Consider the following 18189-nt stretch of genomic DNA (forward strand, 5'->3'; position numbering starts at 1 on the left):
GCACCGCTTTCCGAAGGACTGGCATCACCGAGGAGTACCTGGCCCTGTAAATCAACACAATCATTGCAGATTTCTCTACAAAAACTTTTACGAGAAAGCCAAGCTGGAGGGACAAGGAAAGGATCATTCCAGGTAACTAGCATCAGAGTGTGAAGACAGTCCTTCAACTCCCTGCAGAGACGACTGTCACCATACAACAGAGAAGAGATCCCCAGGAGACTGTTCCGATTACCTTTCCAGCCCGTAGCTGTCTGTAGAAGTCTGTGTGCTGCCGGATCCGGTATTCCAAGTCAGAGACGTGAGCCTGCAGCCAATTCCAGCGGCTCACCACATCTGCCCGCTCCTGAGCCCAAGTCCACTCGCAGCGCTTCTTCCTGCAGAGACAAAGCATGGAAGGATTCAGTCATCAGGGCAACACTCAGGCACAAGGTAAAAAAGGATGTGTTAAATACAACCAACTTTCTAGTATATATACACATTTCTCATCGTAATCTTTGAATACAACCTTCCACTTACTTAAAATGTGCTTTAAAAGACTGCTGAAGACAGATTATCTGTTACTGGAAAAAATGTGTTGCAGTGAACTTTCAGAGTGTGTCTGTACACTTAGTGCTCTGCAGATAATAGGCGAGATATCTTAAAGAGACTCCGTAACAAAAATTGCATCCTGTTTTTTATCATCCTACAAGTTCCAAAAGCTATTCTAATGTGTTCTGGCTTACTGCAGCACTTTCTGCTATCACAGTCTCTGTAATAAATCAATGTATCTTTCCCCTGTCAGACTTGTCAGCCTGTGTCTGGAAGGCTGACAAGTTCTTCAGTGTTGTGGTTCTGCTATGAAGTCCCCCTTCCAGGCCCCTCTATGCACACTGCCTGTGTATTAGATTAGGGCAGCTTCTCTCTCCTCTCTTATCTTTTACAAGCTGGATAAATCGTCCTCTGAGCTGGCTGGGCTTTCACATACTGAGGAGTTACAGACAAGGGCAAAGCTGTTTGCAGGAAGAAAAGAGCAGCCTGAAACTTCAGTGCATGAGAGATGCAGGGGGAAAGAAACACACAAAATGATCTCGTGAGATTCAAAAGGAAGGCTGTATACAGCCTGCTTGTGTATGGATGTATTTTCTATGTGTGGACATACTGTACATCAACCTACTTCCTGTTTTGGTGGCCATTTTGTTTGTTTATAAACAAACTTTTTAAAACTGTTTTTAACCACTTAATGCGGCGAGGAGCGGCGAAATTGTGACAGAGGGTAATAGGAGATGTCCCCTAACGCACTGGTATGTTTACTTTTGTGCGATTTTAACAATACAGATTCTCTTTAAACTGATAAACTGAGCAGACATTTTGTTGCCTGTAATGCAAATACGTTTTGGATGCGATTGAGCTAGACTATACTGAGTATACCAGTGCAGAGCTAACTAGCCACGGGAGCAGTGCAGAGCTAACTAGCCACGGGAGCAGTGCAGAGCTAACTAGCCACGGGAGCAGTGCAGAGCTAACTAGCCACGGGAGCAGTGCAGAGCTAACTAGCCACCGGAGCAGTGCAGAGGTAACTAGCCACCGGAGCAGTGCAGAGGTAACTAGCCACCGGAGCAGTGCAGAGGTAACTAGCCACCGGAGCAGTGCAGAGGTAACTAGCCACCGGAGCAGTGCAGAGCTTAGCCACCGGAGCAGTGCAGAGGTAACTAGCCACCGGAGCAGTGCAGAGGTAACTAGCCACGGGAGCAGTGCAGAGGTAACTAGCCACGGGAGCAGTGCAGAGCTTAGCCACCGGAGCAGTGCAGAGGTAACTAGCCACTGGAGCAGTGCAGAGGTAACTAGCCACCGGAGCAGTGCAGAGGTAACTAGCCACCGGAGCAGTGCAGAGGTAACTAGCCACCGGAGCAGTGCAGAGGTAACTAGCCACCGGAGCAGTGCAGAGGTAACTAGCCACCGGAGCAGTGCAGAGGTAACTAGCCACCGGAGCAGTGCAGAGGTAACTAGCCACGGGAGCAGTGCAGAGGTAACTAGCCACGGGAGCAGTGCAGAGGTAACTAGCCACGGGAGCAGTGCAGAGGTAACTAGCCACGGGAGCAGTGCAGAGGTAAAAACCATCAGAAGCCATGGCATGGAAAAAAAGCAGTTGATAAGAAATGAGCTACAGATGCAATGGCAAGGAGGCTACAGAAATATTAGTTTGGGTCAGACAGCAGCACAAAGCAGTTGTGTACAGCAGTATATGAAAAACAATGGCAGTATCTAACCCCCCCCCCCCCCCCCCCCCCCCAAAAAAAAAAAAAAAAAAACAGATCCTACTGGATTCCTTCCTTACCACAAAAGCTGTACTGTCCCTACTACTGTGACAACTTTAAAGCAGAAGTAATGCAACTACATTCTGGTATGTCTTAGTATGTCACTAATGCACTTGTAATAAAAGCTTGCAGCTTCACCACATTGTCACAACTGCAGGTTTAAGGTGCATACAAACCCAATCTCGATTTGTCAATATTACTTCCATGTAGCATGAGAGATTACCTACACAGCCTGTTCAAAGTATAAAAAAAAAAAATCGGTTGGACCCCATACTACATGGAAGTAGTAAAATTGCTCTATATGGATGTGTATGTACCTTAAAGCGGACCCAAACCAAACATTTTTATAATTCAGAATATTTGGTTGCACCACTCTGAGGCCTCTTGCACACTGCACGCGATTCCGATTCAGATTCCGCTTTTTAATCAGTTTTTACATCCGATTCAGATTTGCAGTTTGCTCCCTGCACACTGAAAATCGGAATCTGAATCGGATGTAAAAACTGATTAAAAAGCGGAATCTGAATCGGAATCGCGTGCAGTGTGCAAGAGGCCTGACACATACAAAGATAAATATACACTCCTTCAAGCCTATGAACATTTCAGTGGATGCTTTTCACCCTTCTCTTTTCATAACTAGGGTTATACAGGTGGCAGCCATTACTTCTGAGCTTAGTAGGAGGTTTTAGATCATGGGTGTGTTTGTCATCAGCTACTCTCCCTCACAGGGGCGTCCTCTATGTAAAATCCCACACAAGCTGAGATCACCTCCCCTGTGACATCATCAGTAGTAGCCTGTGTTTTGTTTCTCTCCTCCACCAGTCTGCCAGATTCTGTCCCGGCAATATGAAAGGAAGGGAGGAGTACCTCTAATAAATGAAAAATATCAAATATTTTACATCATGCAGCTGAAAAAAAGGCTGCTATTTATTATAATAGATTTTATTTCTGAAATCTTGTATTTTTAATTTGGGTCCACTTTAACAGTCATGGACGGCAGCCCATTAACTCACAATAAAGGTATGGCCATTCAGATTAGAAGTCTGAGCTCCATGCAAGGCCCGCAAGCACTGTGTCAGAAGGCATTGTGTTTTTTTTTTTGAGTCTGTAAAAACCCTGCCAAAAATGATCTGCTGTATCAGATACAACCTGAACATGACTCATCACTGCTGGAAGCATAATGAAGTCACTATAGACATCAAGTAATGCCAAACACTATGAAAACCTACACTGCAGAACAGAGTTTAAAATGAGGGCCAATTATAACTGCCAGAGTCAGCAGCGTTCCAGTTGGGTTATGCCCCTGTAGGTCACAAGCAGCAGAGTGGTCTCTATTAGGGCTCGTTTCCACTATCGCGAATCTGCATGCGTCCAACGCATGCAGAATCGCACATGTAATGCAAGTGGATGGGCCTGTTTCCACTGTAGCGTTGTTGAGGTGCGTTTTTTTCAGCGGTAAAAAAAACGCACAAAAGAGCCAACGAATTCGCCTGCGAGTGGAATGCATGCGAATCGCCGCTAATGTATTTAATAGTAAAAACGCATGCGTTTGTTACATGCGTTTTTACCCGCGATTTCGCACCTTTTTCAATTTTATTTTGCCCTGGCAGTGTCATGGTTAATTTCGCATGGCACCCTGCCATGCGAAATCGCACGCGAAAACGCGGGTAAAAACGCATGCAGAAACGCATCCGCATGCGTTTTTACAAGCGTCGGAATGCCGGCGAATCGCGTCGCAACAGTGGAAACAAGCCCTTATTCTCCAAGATGCTGCAGCACTCCATATGAAGATAGAAGAGAAGGGCTACTAAAAAGCAAAAGAAGAGGTTAGGGGAGGAGCCTAGGTTGCACTGCACTGATTGCTAAAAAGCAGGCCGAGGCTTTATTTTGCATTGCAGATTCAAGGTTTTAAAATAAGTCCAAACTTTCACTGAAAACCTGACATGACAGTGCAATACAACACCCCTTTTTTCTTTCCTTTAATTTGAGGTTATTTAAAATTACCTTCACATTTCAGGCTGCAGCTAGCTGTAATTTTCCATAAATGGTGAATGATTGAGCAAATTACTACTTGCAACCATGGCAACACCACAACAGTGAATAATACACCTAAAATGCTACATTTCCTTTGGACATAAACTGAATCGGTAGACATTTCAGAATGGTTTGCATCTCATTGACCATCTCTAGCCTTCAGGGACAAAATATTCAAATTACTACATTGACCTTCATCAGTTAAAGCGGGATTGTCACCATAAAATTAAAAAAACCGCCAGGGGGCAGCGCAGCACTTAATTTTTTTTTTTTTAATCATGTAGCTAGCGCTAGCTACATGATAGATGCTGTGCAGCGGCATCCCCCCTCCCCTTATCAGAGCAAACAGGAAATCCCGTTCAGAACGGGGATTTCCTGTTTGGCTTCCCCTGTCCCTGTCGGGGGGGGGGGGAATGCGGCAAATCGGCGCGGAGCGGCGGCAATCGGTATGTACACGCAGTTACCAAAGTGCTAGCTGCATGTAATAAGAAAAACAAACAAACATGCAAATCGGCCCATCTGGGCCTGAGAAATCCTCAGCTCGGGCTTACCGTCAGGGAGGTTAAGTGATAAAGATGCTAATCCTGCATTCAAAACTTTTTCTACTGTTATAATGGGGAGTTATCACATACTTAAGGAGCACTGGCCCTTTAATAGTCAGTGCCAGACAGTTGCATGCTGGGGCTTTTTATCTAGAATATATTTCTCCTCTTCCATTTCCCTGCCTAGCTGCCTATTTGAAATATGATCCTCTGCTCACTCGTGTTTATAAGCAAAGCTGAGGTGACTCAGCAATTGGAGGAGAAAAAGAAAAAAGTTTAAGGATACCACAGCTGAAAATAAGATTGCAGCAGTGTGTGGGGGATTACAAGTAAATACCTTTAGCTCCTCCTGCCCCCCTCCGTCTGCCTCAGTTCGTCAAATATACCTCCAGCTGTCCAGCGACTTGATTGACCCCCCACCCGGACATACTTCACCCTGTGTGCGCAGTATGTCCTCCCCTCTTCACTTCTGGGCCGCGCATAGCAATCGGCTCAGAAGCACGCTGACCCCTCTGTCTTCTCTGGGCTGCTTGTGCACTCCACTACACCAAGTGTCACATGCTAATCATGTGACGCTTGGTGTAGTGGAGCGCACACGTAGCCCAGAGGAGAGAGAGAGAGGAATCAGTGTGCTTCTGAGCCGATCGCTATGCGCCGGACACCGGGAGGTATATTTGACGAACGGGGGCAGGAGGACCTAAAGGTATTTACTTGTAATCCCCCACACACTGCCGCAATCTTATTTTCAGCTGTGGTATCCTCAGTGTTCCCCAACCCTATCCTCAGGGCCCACCAACAGTGCATGATTTGTGGAAATCCACAGAGGTAGTTAACCTTCCTGGCGGTAAGCCCGAGCTGAGCTTGGGCTATGCCGCACAGGAGGCAATCTCAGCCCCTGGTGGGGCGATTTGCACCATTCAAAGTGCTGTGCGCGCGGCTAGCACTTTGCTAGCCGCGCGCACAGCTTGATCGCCGCCGCTCTGCGGCGATCGCCCGCACGCAGCGCCGGGAAGAGGGCCCCCCCAGAACTCTGCGCAGCCCGGACCAATGAGTTCCAGGCAGCGCTATGGGCTGGATCGGAGGCGGCTGACGTCCATGGCGCCATTCCGATCGTCGCCATGGCGACAGGAGAAGCCAAACAGGGGAACACGTTATATACGGGTTCCCGTTTGCTATTGATGCTGGCGACGATTGCACTAGAGGGACACATGCGCCCTCTAGTGGCGTTTCATGTAGCTACCACTCTGGTAGCTTTACATGAAACCAAAAAAAATAAATAAATAAAAAAATGGATTTCTGCCTATTTGGCAGAAAAAAATAACCGCCAGGAGGGTTAATCAGCTCTGCTGAGACACTAATTACCTCACCTGTGCATGTTTGGTTTTCTGCAAGACATGTACTGTTGGTGGGCCTTGAGGACAGGGTTGGGGAACACTGCTTTAAGGGAAGAAATTACATCAGTATTTAGCCTCAAACTGTGGGCAAAGGACGTGGACAGTACAATACATGTGTTATGTAAGTATATCAAGTATTTATCTACTTCTATATTCCCCCCCCCCCCCCCCATAGGCATAGTATGGCTAATCCTAGTGCTTTAAAGCATCTGAGAAGAACTTCATTGCCCATGGCTACCATCACAGTTCCTGTTCCCACTTTCTAAATGCACAAAAGGTTCATGTGGGTGAAACTGAGCAATACTCTGGAACCATTCTTCCTATAGAAATCTTGATAAATGATAGCCAGACTGGTTATACAGCTCTGCTTCTATGCGCTAGTAATGGTGTAGCATGTGAAAGAAAAGCCAAAGCACAAACTGTACAAGAGGAAGTGAGATCGTTACCAAAACCATCAGCTATGACAAGCTACTTCCTGCTCCGCAGAAGGCAAGAGCATAGTTTTCATGTAATTAAAGGTCTCATAACGGTCATGCATGCTACTATACTTGTGCTGGACAGATCCCAAAGGCCATGCACCCAGGCTTCATTAAAAAACACTTCAGCCTGTGCTCAAACTGAGGTTTACTCCAACTGACACCAGTGGTTCTTAAAGAGAAACTCCGACCAAGAATTGAACTTTATCCCAATCAGTAGCTGATACCCCTTTTACATGAGAAATGTATTCCTTTTCACAAACAGACCATCAGGGGGCGCTCTATGACGGATATTGTGGTGAAACCCCTCCCATAAGAAGCTCTGAGTACCGAGGTTCTTCTGGCAGTTTCCTGTCTGTGACCCCTGTTAGGCCTCTTGCACACTGCACGCGATTCCGATTCATATTCCGCTTTTTAATTAGTTTTTACATCTGATTCAGATTCCGATTTGCAGTTTGCAGGGAGCAAACTGCAAATCAGAATCTGAATCGGATGTAAAAACTGATTAAAAAGCGGAATCTGAATCGGAATCGCTTGCAGTGTGCAAGAGGCCTTACATTGTGGGAAATAGCTGTTTACAGCTGTCTCCAACTGCCAAAACAGCAAGCAGCAGCTACATCACCTGTCAACAGTAAAAATGTCACCATGTAATAAATGTCAGAATATAAATCAGGGATTTAAAATATTTTACAATGGGCAAACGCTGACTAAATCATTTATACATAATTATTGTAAAAAGGAAGTAATTTTTTTATTACATTATTTTCACTGGAGTTCCTCTTTAAAGAGGCACTATGGCGAAAAACTGTAAAATTTAAAAATGTTCAAACAAATAAGTTGTTTTTCCAGAGTAAAAAGAGCCATAAATTACTTCTCTCCTATGTTGCTGTCACTTACAGTAGGTAGTAGAAATCTGACCGAAGTGACAGGTTTTGGACTAGTTCATCTCTTCATAGGGGATTCTCAGTAAGGCTTTTAATCTTTATAAAGATATTCCCTAAAAGGATCTATACAATGATGCTGGCCAGCTTCCCTGCTCGCTACAGTTTTTTGGCAGTTGGACAGAGCAACTGCCATTCACCAAGTGCTTTTGAAAATAAATCCCTGAGAATCCCCTATGAAGAGATGATCTAGTCCAAAACCTGTCACTTCTAACAGATTTCTACTACCTACTGTAAGTGACAACATAGGCGAACCTGATCTGAGAGAGATCTGTTGGCTGCCCATACACCACATGCCAATTACCGATTGATTTCAGCATACAATCTCTCCGGAATCGGCCTTGTGATGCCACATCTGCCACTTTCCCCCTAGTGTAAATTGTGCCCCCGATGCCCCGTGTGTGTGAATACTTCACCTGTCTGTGTTCCCAGCCAGCTCCATCCACATACACCCGCCTCCACGTGGTTGCTTATGACATCACACGTGCACTCACATATATGCTGGCAACCGTGTGGCGGTGCGTGTATGCAGAGAGAGCATGGGGCCGGCGGCAGATGACAGGTAAAGTATTCATGTACGGGGCAAATTTTACGAGCACCTTGCAGCATGTCCGATTGATACACGAGAACCTCTGGGGGGTACTTGCCTCAGGAGGTGGAAACCTCTGGATCCTAAAGAGGCTTCCCCCCTTCCTCCTCAGTAGAGGGGATCCAGCGCTAGGACTCCCCTCCCCTGAGGATCTCCTTGGCGGCCAGTCGTCTGGTAGTGGCTCTCCGCTCGGCCTCCAACTGAGACCACCCAGCACGATCGGGTCCGCTCTACTGCACAGGCGCAAGCTTACCAGGAGGAGCTCCTTCACATCAAGCTGTAGAAACAGCTGAGAATGAACACAGCTCCACCAGTTATAAATCAGACTTTGCTGCTTCTTCCCCCTTATGACCAACTACATCCAAGTTCAAACAGTGACCATTACAGTTCTGTTTGTAAAAACGCTTAAATGGGTTGAGAATTAAAGCGTAAATGGAGTTCTGCTCAATTAAAACGCCTAAACTGAAGTAAGCAGGGAGGTTTATCCTACAAAGAACTGAAAAAAAAGAAAGGCCGAGCTCAGATCAGCATTTCACCTAATTGGAGTCCCTCAATCCCAATTATGTACAGGGCACAATGTGCTGCCACAGACACTTCATCATGGTGGGTGGCTTTTCAACAAGCGGCAACGAAGAAGACTGGTGCGCTCATCCCTCCAGCACAGGTGATGCATTCTAAAGGAAGGGAATAAAGTGCGCTCCTCACTGAATGTTATAATATTTTCTACTGTTCTTTACCTGGTACGCTATGATCAATGAAGGGGTGCATGCCCTCTGCAGCTATTTATATTGGAAAGAACGTCAGCGCTCAACAGGTCCTCATTAATTTAAGGTAACTCCCCAGGACTAGAAAAAGGGCCTAGTGTGTTGGCCTGCAAAGGAGAATTCTTTACAAAGTAGGGCCCCTATTCAGGTCCTAACCTGCAAACCAAAAATTCCTCATTAATACAGGCCCCCCTCATTCTGTGAGGAATTTTTTGTTTGCAGGCTAAGACACTAGGACCTGAATAGGGGCCCTACTTTGTAAAGAATTCTGCTTTGCAGGCCAACACACTAGGCCCTTTTGAGTCCTGGGGAGTTACCTTAAATTAATGGAGGACCTGTTGAGCGCTGACGTTCTTTCCAATATATACAGGTGACACATTGCACAATCATCTGATTGGCATGGCAAGCGTCCTTTTCTTTACTCTCCTTTTTGTTTAATAGCAGACTAAAGGGGACCATACACTCAGACGATTTTCTGGCCGACCGATCGATCACGATCGATCGATTGCAAATTGGTTGGCCAATCGACCGATCGATGGCCGATTTCGATCGATTTCCATCGAACTGGCAGGGTGGAAAATTTAGGTCGATCTGATGAGATTGCTTATCATTTTGCATTGGCCTTAATGGAAATTTGATGTCAAAAAAATGCCATCAGATCGAATTTCAATAGATTTCAAACTGAAATCTATTGGAATTCTATCCTGGTAAAAAAATGTTCTAAAAACGCATCAGATAGATCATCAGATGCATTTCTTATCTATCTGTTGCCAATCTGACGAGTGTATGGGCACCTTTAATTTGTTGTGTATAAACCAGTTCTTTAGTAAGATGCCAACTGCATGGAAAAGATTCCAAAGTGGAAATAAAATAACAGAGATAAGACTTTGTTGACAAAAGCGTTCTGAAGGAATAAAGCTTATTATCAGTAACCCTATTCAAAAGGAACTGCAGGGATCCTCTGTGCGAGACCAAAATAGCTGATAAGGGAGGATGATTTTATAGGTGGCAGATAGCAAGGTTACAGGCAATGTCACCCATCTTCAAAGGAAGGAGGAATTTAACTATTTAACTTTGGGCACATTGACAAAGAAGTGCTGAAGAAAAGAGGGCAAGCAAAGAAAAGCGCTTTAACAGGAAGTACATGATGCAGACCGGCACTGGTACAGGCGTTGCTTGGCACAGTCACCTTCAGTAGGCACTGACTGCACGAAGAGGTGTTATCACCTACTAGTATGTGCCCCTTAAAGAATACCCAAAGTGACATGTGACATGGTGAGATCAGTGTTGCCAACTCATCCCTTTAATTACTGACAAGAATTATACAGGTTTTGTGGCTAGGTAGATGCAGTTAAGGCACTGATTATGTGCAAATAGCCCCAGAACCTGTATAACGTAGATGTGTCAGTAATTAAAGGGATGAGTTGGCAACACTGGATGAGATAGACATGTGTATGTACAGCGCCTAGCACACAAATAACTATGCTGTGTTCCTTGTTTTTCTTTCTCTGCCTTAAAGAGTTAAATATCAGGTATGTAGGTGGCTGACTCAGTTCTGACTATGACAGGAAGTGACTACAGTGTGACCCTCACTGATAAGAAATTCCCTTTTTTGTCTCTCTTGCTCTCAGAAGCAATTTTCTGCTAGGAAAGTGTTTTATAGTTGGAATTTCTTATCAGTGAGGGTCACACTGTAGTCACTTCCTGTCTGTCAGGACTGAGTCAGCCACTTACATTCAGGCAGAGAAAGAAAAGAAGGAACACAGAATAGTGATGTGTGTGCTAGGCACTGTACATACACTTCTATCTCATGAGGTCACTTTGGGTATCCTTTAAATGCCTCTAGCAGGATTCTTGCAGTTTTAATACACCCCACCAATGAAGGCAGGAGCCATGTTTTTGTATTTGAGGTAAAAAGGACCTGGGGATGTACTTTACCACGGTTCAGAGTTTAACAACTTCAGGCTATCTGGATGACTACAGTCTTCAAGATAGACACCACTCAAGTCTAACTGGACGTGTATACATGTCCAGTGTTACTGCTGCAGTTGAGCATGCTTGACCGCCGCTTGTTCCCGGCGGCATGTCCACCTCAGCGATTGGGGAGAGCAAGGGATTTCCGAACCAATCACAGTGCCTGGAATGAATGGACATGACCCCCCGATTAGTGGCCATGTCCATTTATAATAATGAAAGGAAAGTAGGAAAAAAAAACTACTCTTCCTGGTAAAACAGGATCGTGTTCCTAGCACCATCTAGTGGCGAACAGTTAAATTACACACCACACTTTTTAAATAGAATTAAATTATTGTATTGTAATATCATAAGGTTTTGCATTAACATTGTTCATGTATATAATGATTTTCAAACGTCAACTTAGTGGTGTTTTTGGGGCCGCCTTTCTTCTTCTCTGTGTGTACGGTAGGATCACTGTAATGGAGGACTATAAGGCAGGAGCACCAATCCACCGCAGAAGGCATTAGCGAGGGTCGATAGACTACTCTGCATGGAAATACTTTGGAAGATCTTGATGAAACTTAGCAGCTTCCACATTGCATAGAGAGCACTGACCTCATGGCCAAGCCATACAGAATAAAGTCTGTATAACCCCAATTCATAATCCTACAAACATCCCACACTTGCCATATATCATTTACATGGATTCAACCAATACACAGCACAAACCAGCAGAAGTCACTTACTCCTCCCATCTGTCCTGACACTGTACAGACACAAATTATCACACGCAAAGCCATCAGAAGCAGAACTACCCTTTGTTCGCTTGTGAGCTACAGCTGAACCAGCAGTTCTCCTTTAAAGCAGATGTATAGTGTTATTATATGCCCACGTGAGAGAGTTCAGCGTAATGTAGATGTTATCAGCATGCTTAGGTCTGTGTGGTGAGTAATTGTGTGTGTACACAGGGGGAGCCATGTATGCTGGTTTAAAAACGTGCACTCTGATTCATAGTTCTCTCTGGACACACATTTCTCTCCTGCAGCTAGACAGTTCACAAATGCTGGGCTCTATCCTACAGAGGTGAGATGAGAAGCTGAATACCTGCTAGATCAGGGGTCAGGAACCTTTTGGCTGAGAGAGCCATAAACGCCACATTTTAATATGAATTTTCATGAGAGCCATGCAATATGTTTCAAACCGGGACAGTGCGCATGCGCAGCAGAGGGCTCATGTCCCTGTTGCCATGGTGATGTGTACACAGTTGATCCTCTGAGCAGTGGAAGGGTCAGACACGTCTTCAGCTTCTCTTGGGTTTCAGCAACAGCAGCAATTTACCCTAGAGCCAGACAAGAGAAATACCAACTAACAGCTTGTACAATTAGCTAGCTAGTGAAAGGGTTGATTCACTTTGTAGGACGAGATCCCCACACTTTGGCCAATCCAAGTGCGGGGATCTCATCCTACAAAGTCACTGGACCTGGCAGGGTCCAGAGTGGGACAATCGGAGTTCGTTTTGGGGGTAGCGTGAGTAAGTTAGTAGTGCATGCTACAGCAGTAGCGTGCCTACTTTGAAAATGTTACTTGCACTGCCACACTAAGCTGCGCTGCTTGAGCAGTGTAACTTAGTGAATCAACCTTTACTGATTTGTCTGTGAGCCAGATGTAGCCATCAAAAGAGCCACATGGGTTCCCTACTCCTGCACTAGATGGACGGATATAGGCTTGTATTACGCTGGACACAGAAAATGGGGGATGTCGATGACCAGAATGATCACAAATTATTCCAATCAAAATTCTAATGTCAGAAGAACTGCTCCCATCTCCTCAATAAAAAAAAAAGGTAAGATTACAAGAAAACCAAGGTAAGAGATGTATGGAGGATGCCATATTTATTTCCTTTTAAACAATCCCAGTTGCCTGGCAGTCCTGATGTTTCTGGTCTGAGTCACACACCTGAAGCAAGCATGCAGCTAATCTTGTCAGCTTTTTGTCAAACATCTGATCTGCATGCTTGTTCAGGGGCTATAACTAAGTATTTGAGGCAGAGGACAAGCAGGGCTGCCAGGCGATATGCATTGCTTGAAAGAAAATACATTTTAGCCTTCATGTGTTTCATCTCAGGCTGAAGAACTTGCTTGTTTACCGCCTCTGGATGTGACACACTTATCAACTCCCCACCATTCTGAAATTATTTTATCATCTTCAGGCATGATACATTTGCATAAAATTAGCCAGTGTTCTCCCCAGGCTCTTTTAGCTGGGTGCTCCACCCGGCTAATTTTGGGGAGCACCCGGCTGTCATCAGCTCACCTTCTCATCCTAAGCTGTAAGCAGAGTTGTGCCCCACTTGGCTACTCTTTCACACCACCCGGCTGGGGAAAATAAATTCTGGGGAGAACACAGTTAGTATAAAAACTTATGATTTGAATCTGACAGCTACTGCCTTGTAGGGGAAACGCACACTGACAGTAATAACAAACAGAACATTTATATATCGTGCTTTTCTCCCGGCGGACTCAAAGCGCCAGAGCTACAGCCACTGGGACGCACTCTATAGGCAGTAGCAGTGTTAGGGAGACTTGCCCAAGGTCTCCTACTGAATAGGTGCTGGCTTACTGAACAGGCAGAGCCGAGATTCGAACCCTGGTCTCCTGTGTCAGAGGCAGAGCCCTCAACCATTGCACTATGATGTAAAGCCATACATCAGGCAACTTGGTGGGTGATCAACCATCCGAATCAATAATTATAGAATCGGATGAAAATCAGTGCAGCCAAGAGCATGCCTGATACACAATGTGACCAATTTCGGGCCAAGATTGGTCATGTGTCGATCAGACATGTTGCAAGATGTAGGGCCAACCTGCACGATCGGGTGCGTGGTGATAAAGGTGTGCCATTTCAGGAAGAGCAACACATGTAACGGGAACCCCAGCGCTGTGCTACGTGGTGCACTTTACCTGTCTGTCACTGGCTCCACCTTCATACGCACGCACCATGTGGATGCCGGTGTAACGTGTATGATGTCACACACATACCCATGTATACGCCGGGAACCACATGGGTCATCGATTAAAACTGAGCCACGGGCGGACCCTGACAGGTAATGTATAAAGTTACAACTTGCAGACAATCAAAACTAGATCTCCTTTTGCTAAAATCTAAATTTTCTAAAGTTGAAATTCCCAGTATATCCCAATGTTCCATGCCACACATGGTTTAAACTGATTCCAAACACATGCAGAGAAGGTAAATTGGCTACCTTCTCAATTGGCCCTAGACTACGATGGACATAGAACTATGGTAGAGATTAAATTGTGAGCTCCTCTGAGGGACAGTTAATTACAAGACTATGTACACTAAATCACTGCAGAAGAAGTCAGCACTATATAAAATAGAAAAAAAGAATATTTTTGTTCTGAATAAAGTTGAAATACTGCATTCTCAACAACAAAGGCTTACACCACTCCTCCCAAGCTGGGCCAATGCCACACAGTTGACAAAAATTTAAGGTGTCTGTAGGCACACAGACAAAAAGCTTGGCTAAAGAGGTTGCCCATAATGTCAGTGATCTCCACTACACTGATCAGTGACTGGTCATGTGGGATAATCCCAGGCTGAAGAATAAGCCATCAATGTTGTTGAACCTGCAGCAGAACATTCTCCCTAGGCCTTAAAGAGAATCTGTACTCTACAATAAAAAAGCATACCATTCTGTTCTCCTGGGCCCCTCTGTGCGGTTTCTATCACTCCCTGCTGCAATCCTGCCTTGTAATTGCCAGTTTTAGGCAGGGTTTACAAACAAAAGACATGGCATGTGATAGGCTGAGAGGAGCTCAGTCTGTGACTCATACAGAGCCTGCAGGGGGCGTGAAGAGGGTGTGTATAGCTTCTATCCTATCACAAGCAGACCAGCACATTCCAGCCTAAGTGCCTGAGCCCGACAAAGCCGTCAGAGGAAAGAAGATTAGATTATATAGCAGATATAATACAGCCACTGTGCAACTAGTAAAGGCTGCAGTAAGACAGACCACATTAGAACAGGTATAGGAATTTATAGGATAGAAGAAATAAGGATGAAAATTGTTACAGAATCTCTAACGATTTTGGAAAAAAAATTGCCTGTTTCCCCTCTTGGTCTCTCCCTTTCTGCCCCCTCTGGGTCTCTCTGTGCCCCTTTTGCCTCTGTGCCCCAAAGCTGCAGCAGTGCTGGACATGCCTTCCAGCACAAGTCCAGCAATGCCCGTCTATCCACTTCACCTCCTGCAGGCTCTAATTGCTTGGCATACTTCCTGTATGTAGGAACCATGAAGTATGCAGCGCACAAGAGCCGGCAGACAGCGAGAGAGGATGGACAGCATTGGACTCGTGCGGAAGGCATATCCAACACGGCTGATGCTGCGGGCCGCACACACCGAGACTTGGGGGAAGTTTGAAGCCGCTTCTTCAAACTTCCACCATGCAGAAATGACATTGCAGAAATCGCTGCCGATTCCGAAAATACAAAATCAAATCGGACCTGTCGAATATAAACAATTTGACCCATCTGATGGAAAACAACATGATGTGTACCAGGCATTAATGTGCACTTCAATACAAATGGTTTAAATAGGAGGATGTGGAAAACTGAGAACTCTATAGGCCAGATCCACAAGCTACTTCCCAATTCTTGTCAGCCAATTAAAGAAATCCTAAAACCGTGGGAAGATCCTGACCCCGGGAGGAGGAGCAGAACAAACCTTGCAGATCCTCTCTGCAGTGCCATCTGATGCAGCCAGAGCAGGGAAGGAGGAGGATTGCTGCACAGGGAACATTTCCCATTCAGGTGCTGCATCTGGGTATACAGGCATAATAGCGAGGAACGCAGCACAACAACACGACAATAGGCTGGCTATTAACTCTGCAGCTGGAGAACGCTACTCCCCCACTCTCCTTGCAGCCGCTATAGGCCACATTCCTGTGGAAGAACAGTGGCCTTTCTCTCTCTGCTGCTGCCCTCTGATAATCCCACAGGCGGGGTTGCTCCTTACACACTCACACATGCTCCGGAGAAACCGCCAACATGTATGCAAAGAGCTTTCACCAAACAGCGAGGGTGTCTGTGCGCTGCTGCAGATCACATTCCTGGAAACGCAGCCTGCATAGGCAATTAGCAAATATGGTACATATTCATGATTAACTGAAATGGCACAGAGCGTCCCAGAAGAAATTCTTCCAAGAATATGGTCTACACCAACTTCACGAGCATCAGCAACGGAGTAAAAATAATGAAAAGCCTGTAACCGGGTAACGAGAGGACTACGGCAAGCGGCCCTCACAGAAACACACAACGCTGAGTAGCTGGTAGCTATTAGCCAAACTCAGCACGTTGTTTTATAATTAGCCACGCTTGGTAATATAAAGCAGGCCATTCGCAATCCAGGCAAACATTTTAAAAAGGTACCATTTCATCCAGTTGTGCATTCACTAAACACCAAATGTATTTTTTATTCTCCACTGGTGTAAGTTCTTGGTCCGGTCCCTTGTAATGTCACCTCAGCAGCTCTCGTACTGGGCAGAAGCAGCACAGTGCTGTCAGTCTTACTAACGTAGCCAAGCTGTTCTTACACACGCCTGTAATACTGCGTACATCGCATCTCCAGGTGCTGAGAATGCAGTTATGAGGTAGATCTAGTACACAAGGCAATACCAAAAAAAAAATGGGGTAAACTACCCACAAACAATTCCAGGTACACACAGACATGGTTGTTCAAAGCTGCTGCCGTGCCAAAGCATGTTGTGGTTTACCCAAACCACGTCCCCTAACACTGGGGAAAAAAACCACAGACAACGGGAGCCCAAATGGTGCAGTACCTCACAGGTCGATGAGTGTATAAAAAATTGCTAAGACGGAATTACTCAATTGCGAAGACGGACTTACTCACAAAAGGTGGGTTCCATCCCACATGATAGGGGTGTGGAGGCGGTCGACTGGTACCTTATGTTATGTCCTGATGGCACCACCCCCCAGCGTAGGTTTTTGATACAACTGCTTTAAAATTGTACTTGAGAACTATTTTCAATTCGAGGGGCGGTTCTATGGACAGTTACGGGGGACCGCAATGGGTTCCAACATGGCCCCCTCCTATGCAAACTTGTTTATGGGGCTGTATGAAGAGTCGTTTGTCTATTTGAACCCCATTTTCCGCCAACATGCACTCTGGTGGCGTTATATTGACAACGCGTTTTGCATATGGAGGGGGCCACGTTGCACCCTTGATTCATTTATTGAGGAGCTGCACCAACGGTGCCCAGTGATTAAACTCACTGCTAATTGGGACACTAAACAGTTGCCTTTTCTTGATGTCATGGTGTGCAATAGTGGGGATACTCTTCACCGACTTGTATACTAAACCGACGGACAGGAATTCCACCCTCCACTATGGAAGTTTTCATCCTGGTGGTGGTGTGAAGGATGGGATCCCTGGAAGTCCGTTTTCCAGGGTGGAAAGGATTGTCAGTGATCCTGACAGATGTGCCGATTGGAAAAATGAATTACGTGACAAGTTCGTGAGAAGGGGGTATCCATCTGAAATTCTTCAAGATGGGAGATCTCGTCGAGCTCGATGCAATAAGAGGGTACCACGTATCCCTTTTGTCTCTACATATAATACATGTAGTGACGTGATCGCTAGGGCGGTGCGACGACATTGGCACTTGTTAAGGGATGGTTTCCCCAAAGTGCCGGAATTTAATTACCCCCCGAGAATGTCATTTCGGCGTGCACCTACGCTTCGTGATAAATTGCGACCTAAATCGGGACCTTCTGCTCAGGCTCACTGTGGTAGAACTGGTATGTTCCCCTGCCTGTCCTGCCATATGTGCAATAGTGTGATACGAAGTAATACATTTACTCATCCCACCTTGGGCACTGTATCATGTCAGAGGGCACTATACTTGTGAATCGAGTTTTGTTGTTTATTTACTTAAGTGTCCATGCAGTTTCATTTATGTTGGCATGACTACACAGTGCCCGAGGATGAGGATCTCCGCTCATAAATCTACGATTCGTAAAGGCACGGCAGGGCAGGCAGTAGCGGAACACTAAGGCCTGTGGACACACTGTTTCCCAGCTTAGGGTAATGGCCATTGATGGGGTACCTGCACAATGGCGGGGAGGAGCTAGACTCAAGGAGTTATTGCGAAGAGAGGCGGGTTGG

General features: G+C 45.6%; 1 protein-coding gene across 3 annotated transcripts in view; it reads right to left on the reverse strand.

Annotated features, from left to right (window-relative positions):
- KANSL1 (KAT8 regulatory NSL complex subunit 1) overlaps window positions 1-18189 on the reverse strand; it is a 225147-nt gene that overhangs the window by 68668 nt on the left and 138290 nt on the right. For all 3 annotated transcript variants that reach the window (XM_068263655.1, XM_068263656.1, XM_068263654.1), the window contains exons 3-4: window positions 233-374; window positions 1-44 (exon numbers count right to left, since the gene is read on the reverse strand). The exon at window positions 1-44 is cut by the window's left edge and continues 76 nt beyond it. In XM_068263655.1, the coding sequence (XP_068119756.1) occupies window positions 1-44; window positions 233-374 (186 nt within the window). The remainder of the gene's footprint in view (window positions 45-232; window positions 375-18189) is intronic.

Source organism: Hyperolius riggenbachi, chromosome 12, assembly GCF_040937935.1.
Source record: "Hyperolius riggenbachi isolate aHypRig1 chromosome 12, aHypRig1.pri, whole genome shotgun sequence".
Taxonomy (NCBI): Eukaryota; Metazoa; Chordata; class Amphibia; order Anura; family Hyperoliidae; genus Hyperolius; species Hyperolius riggenbachi.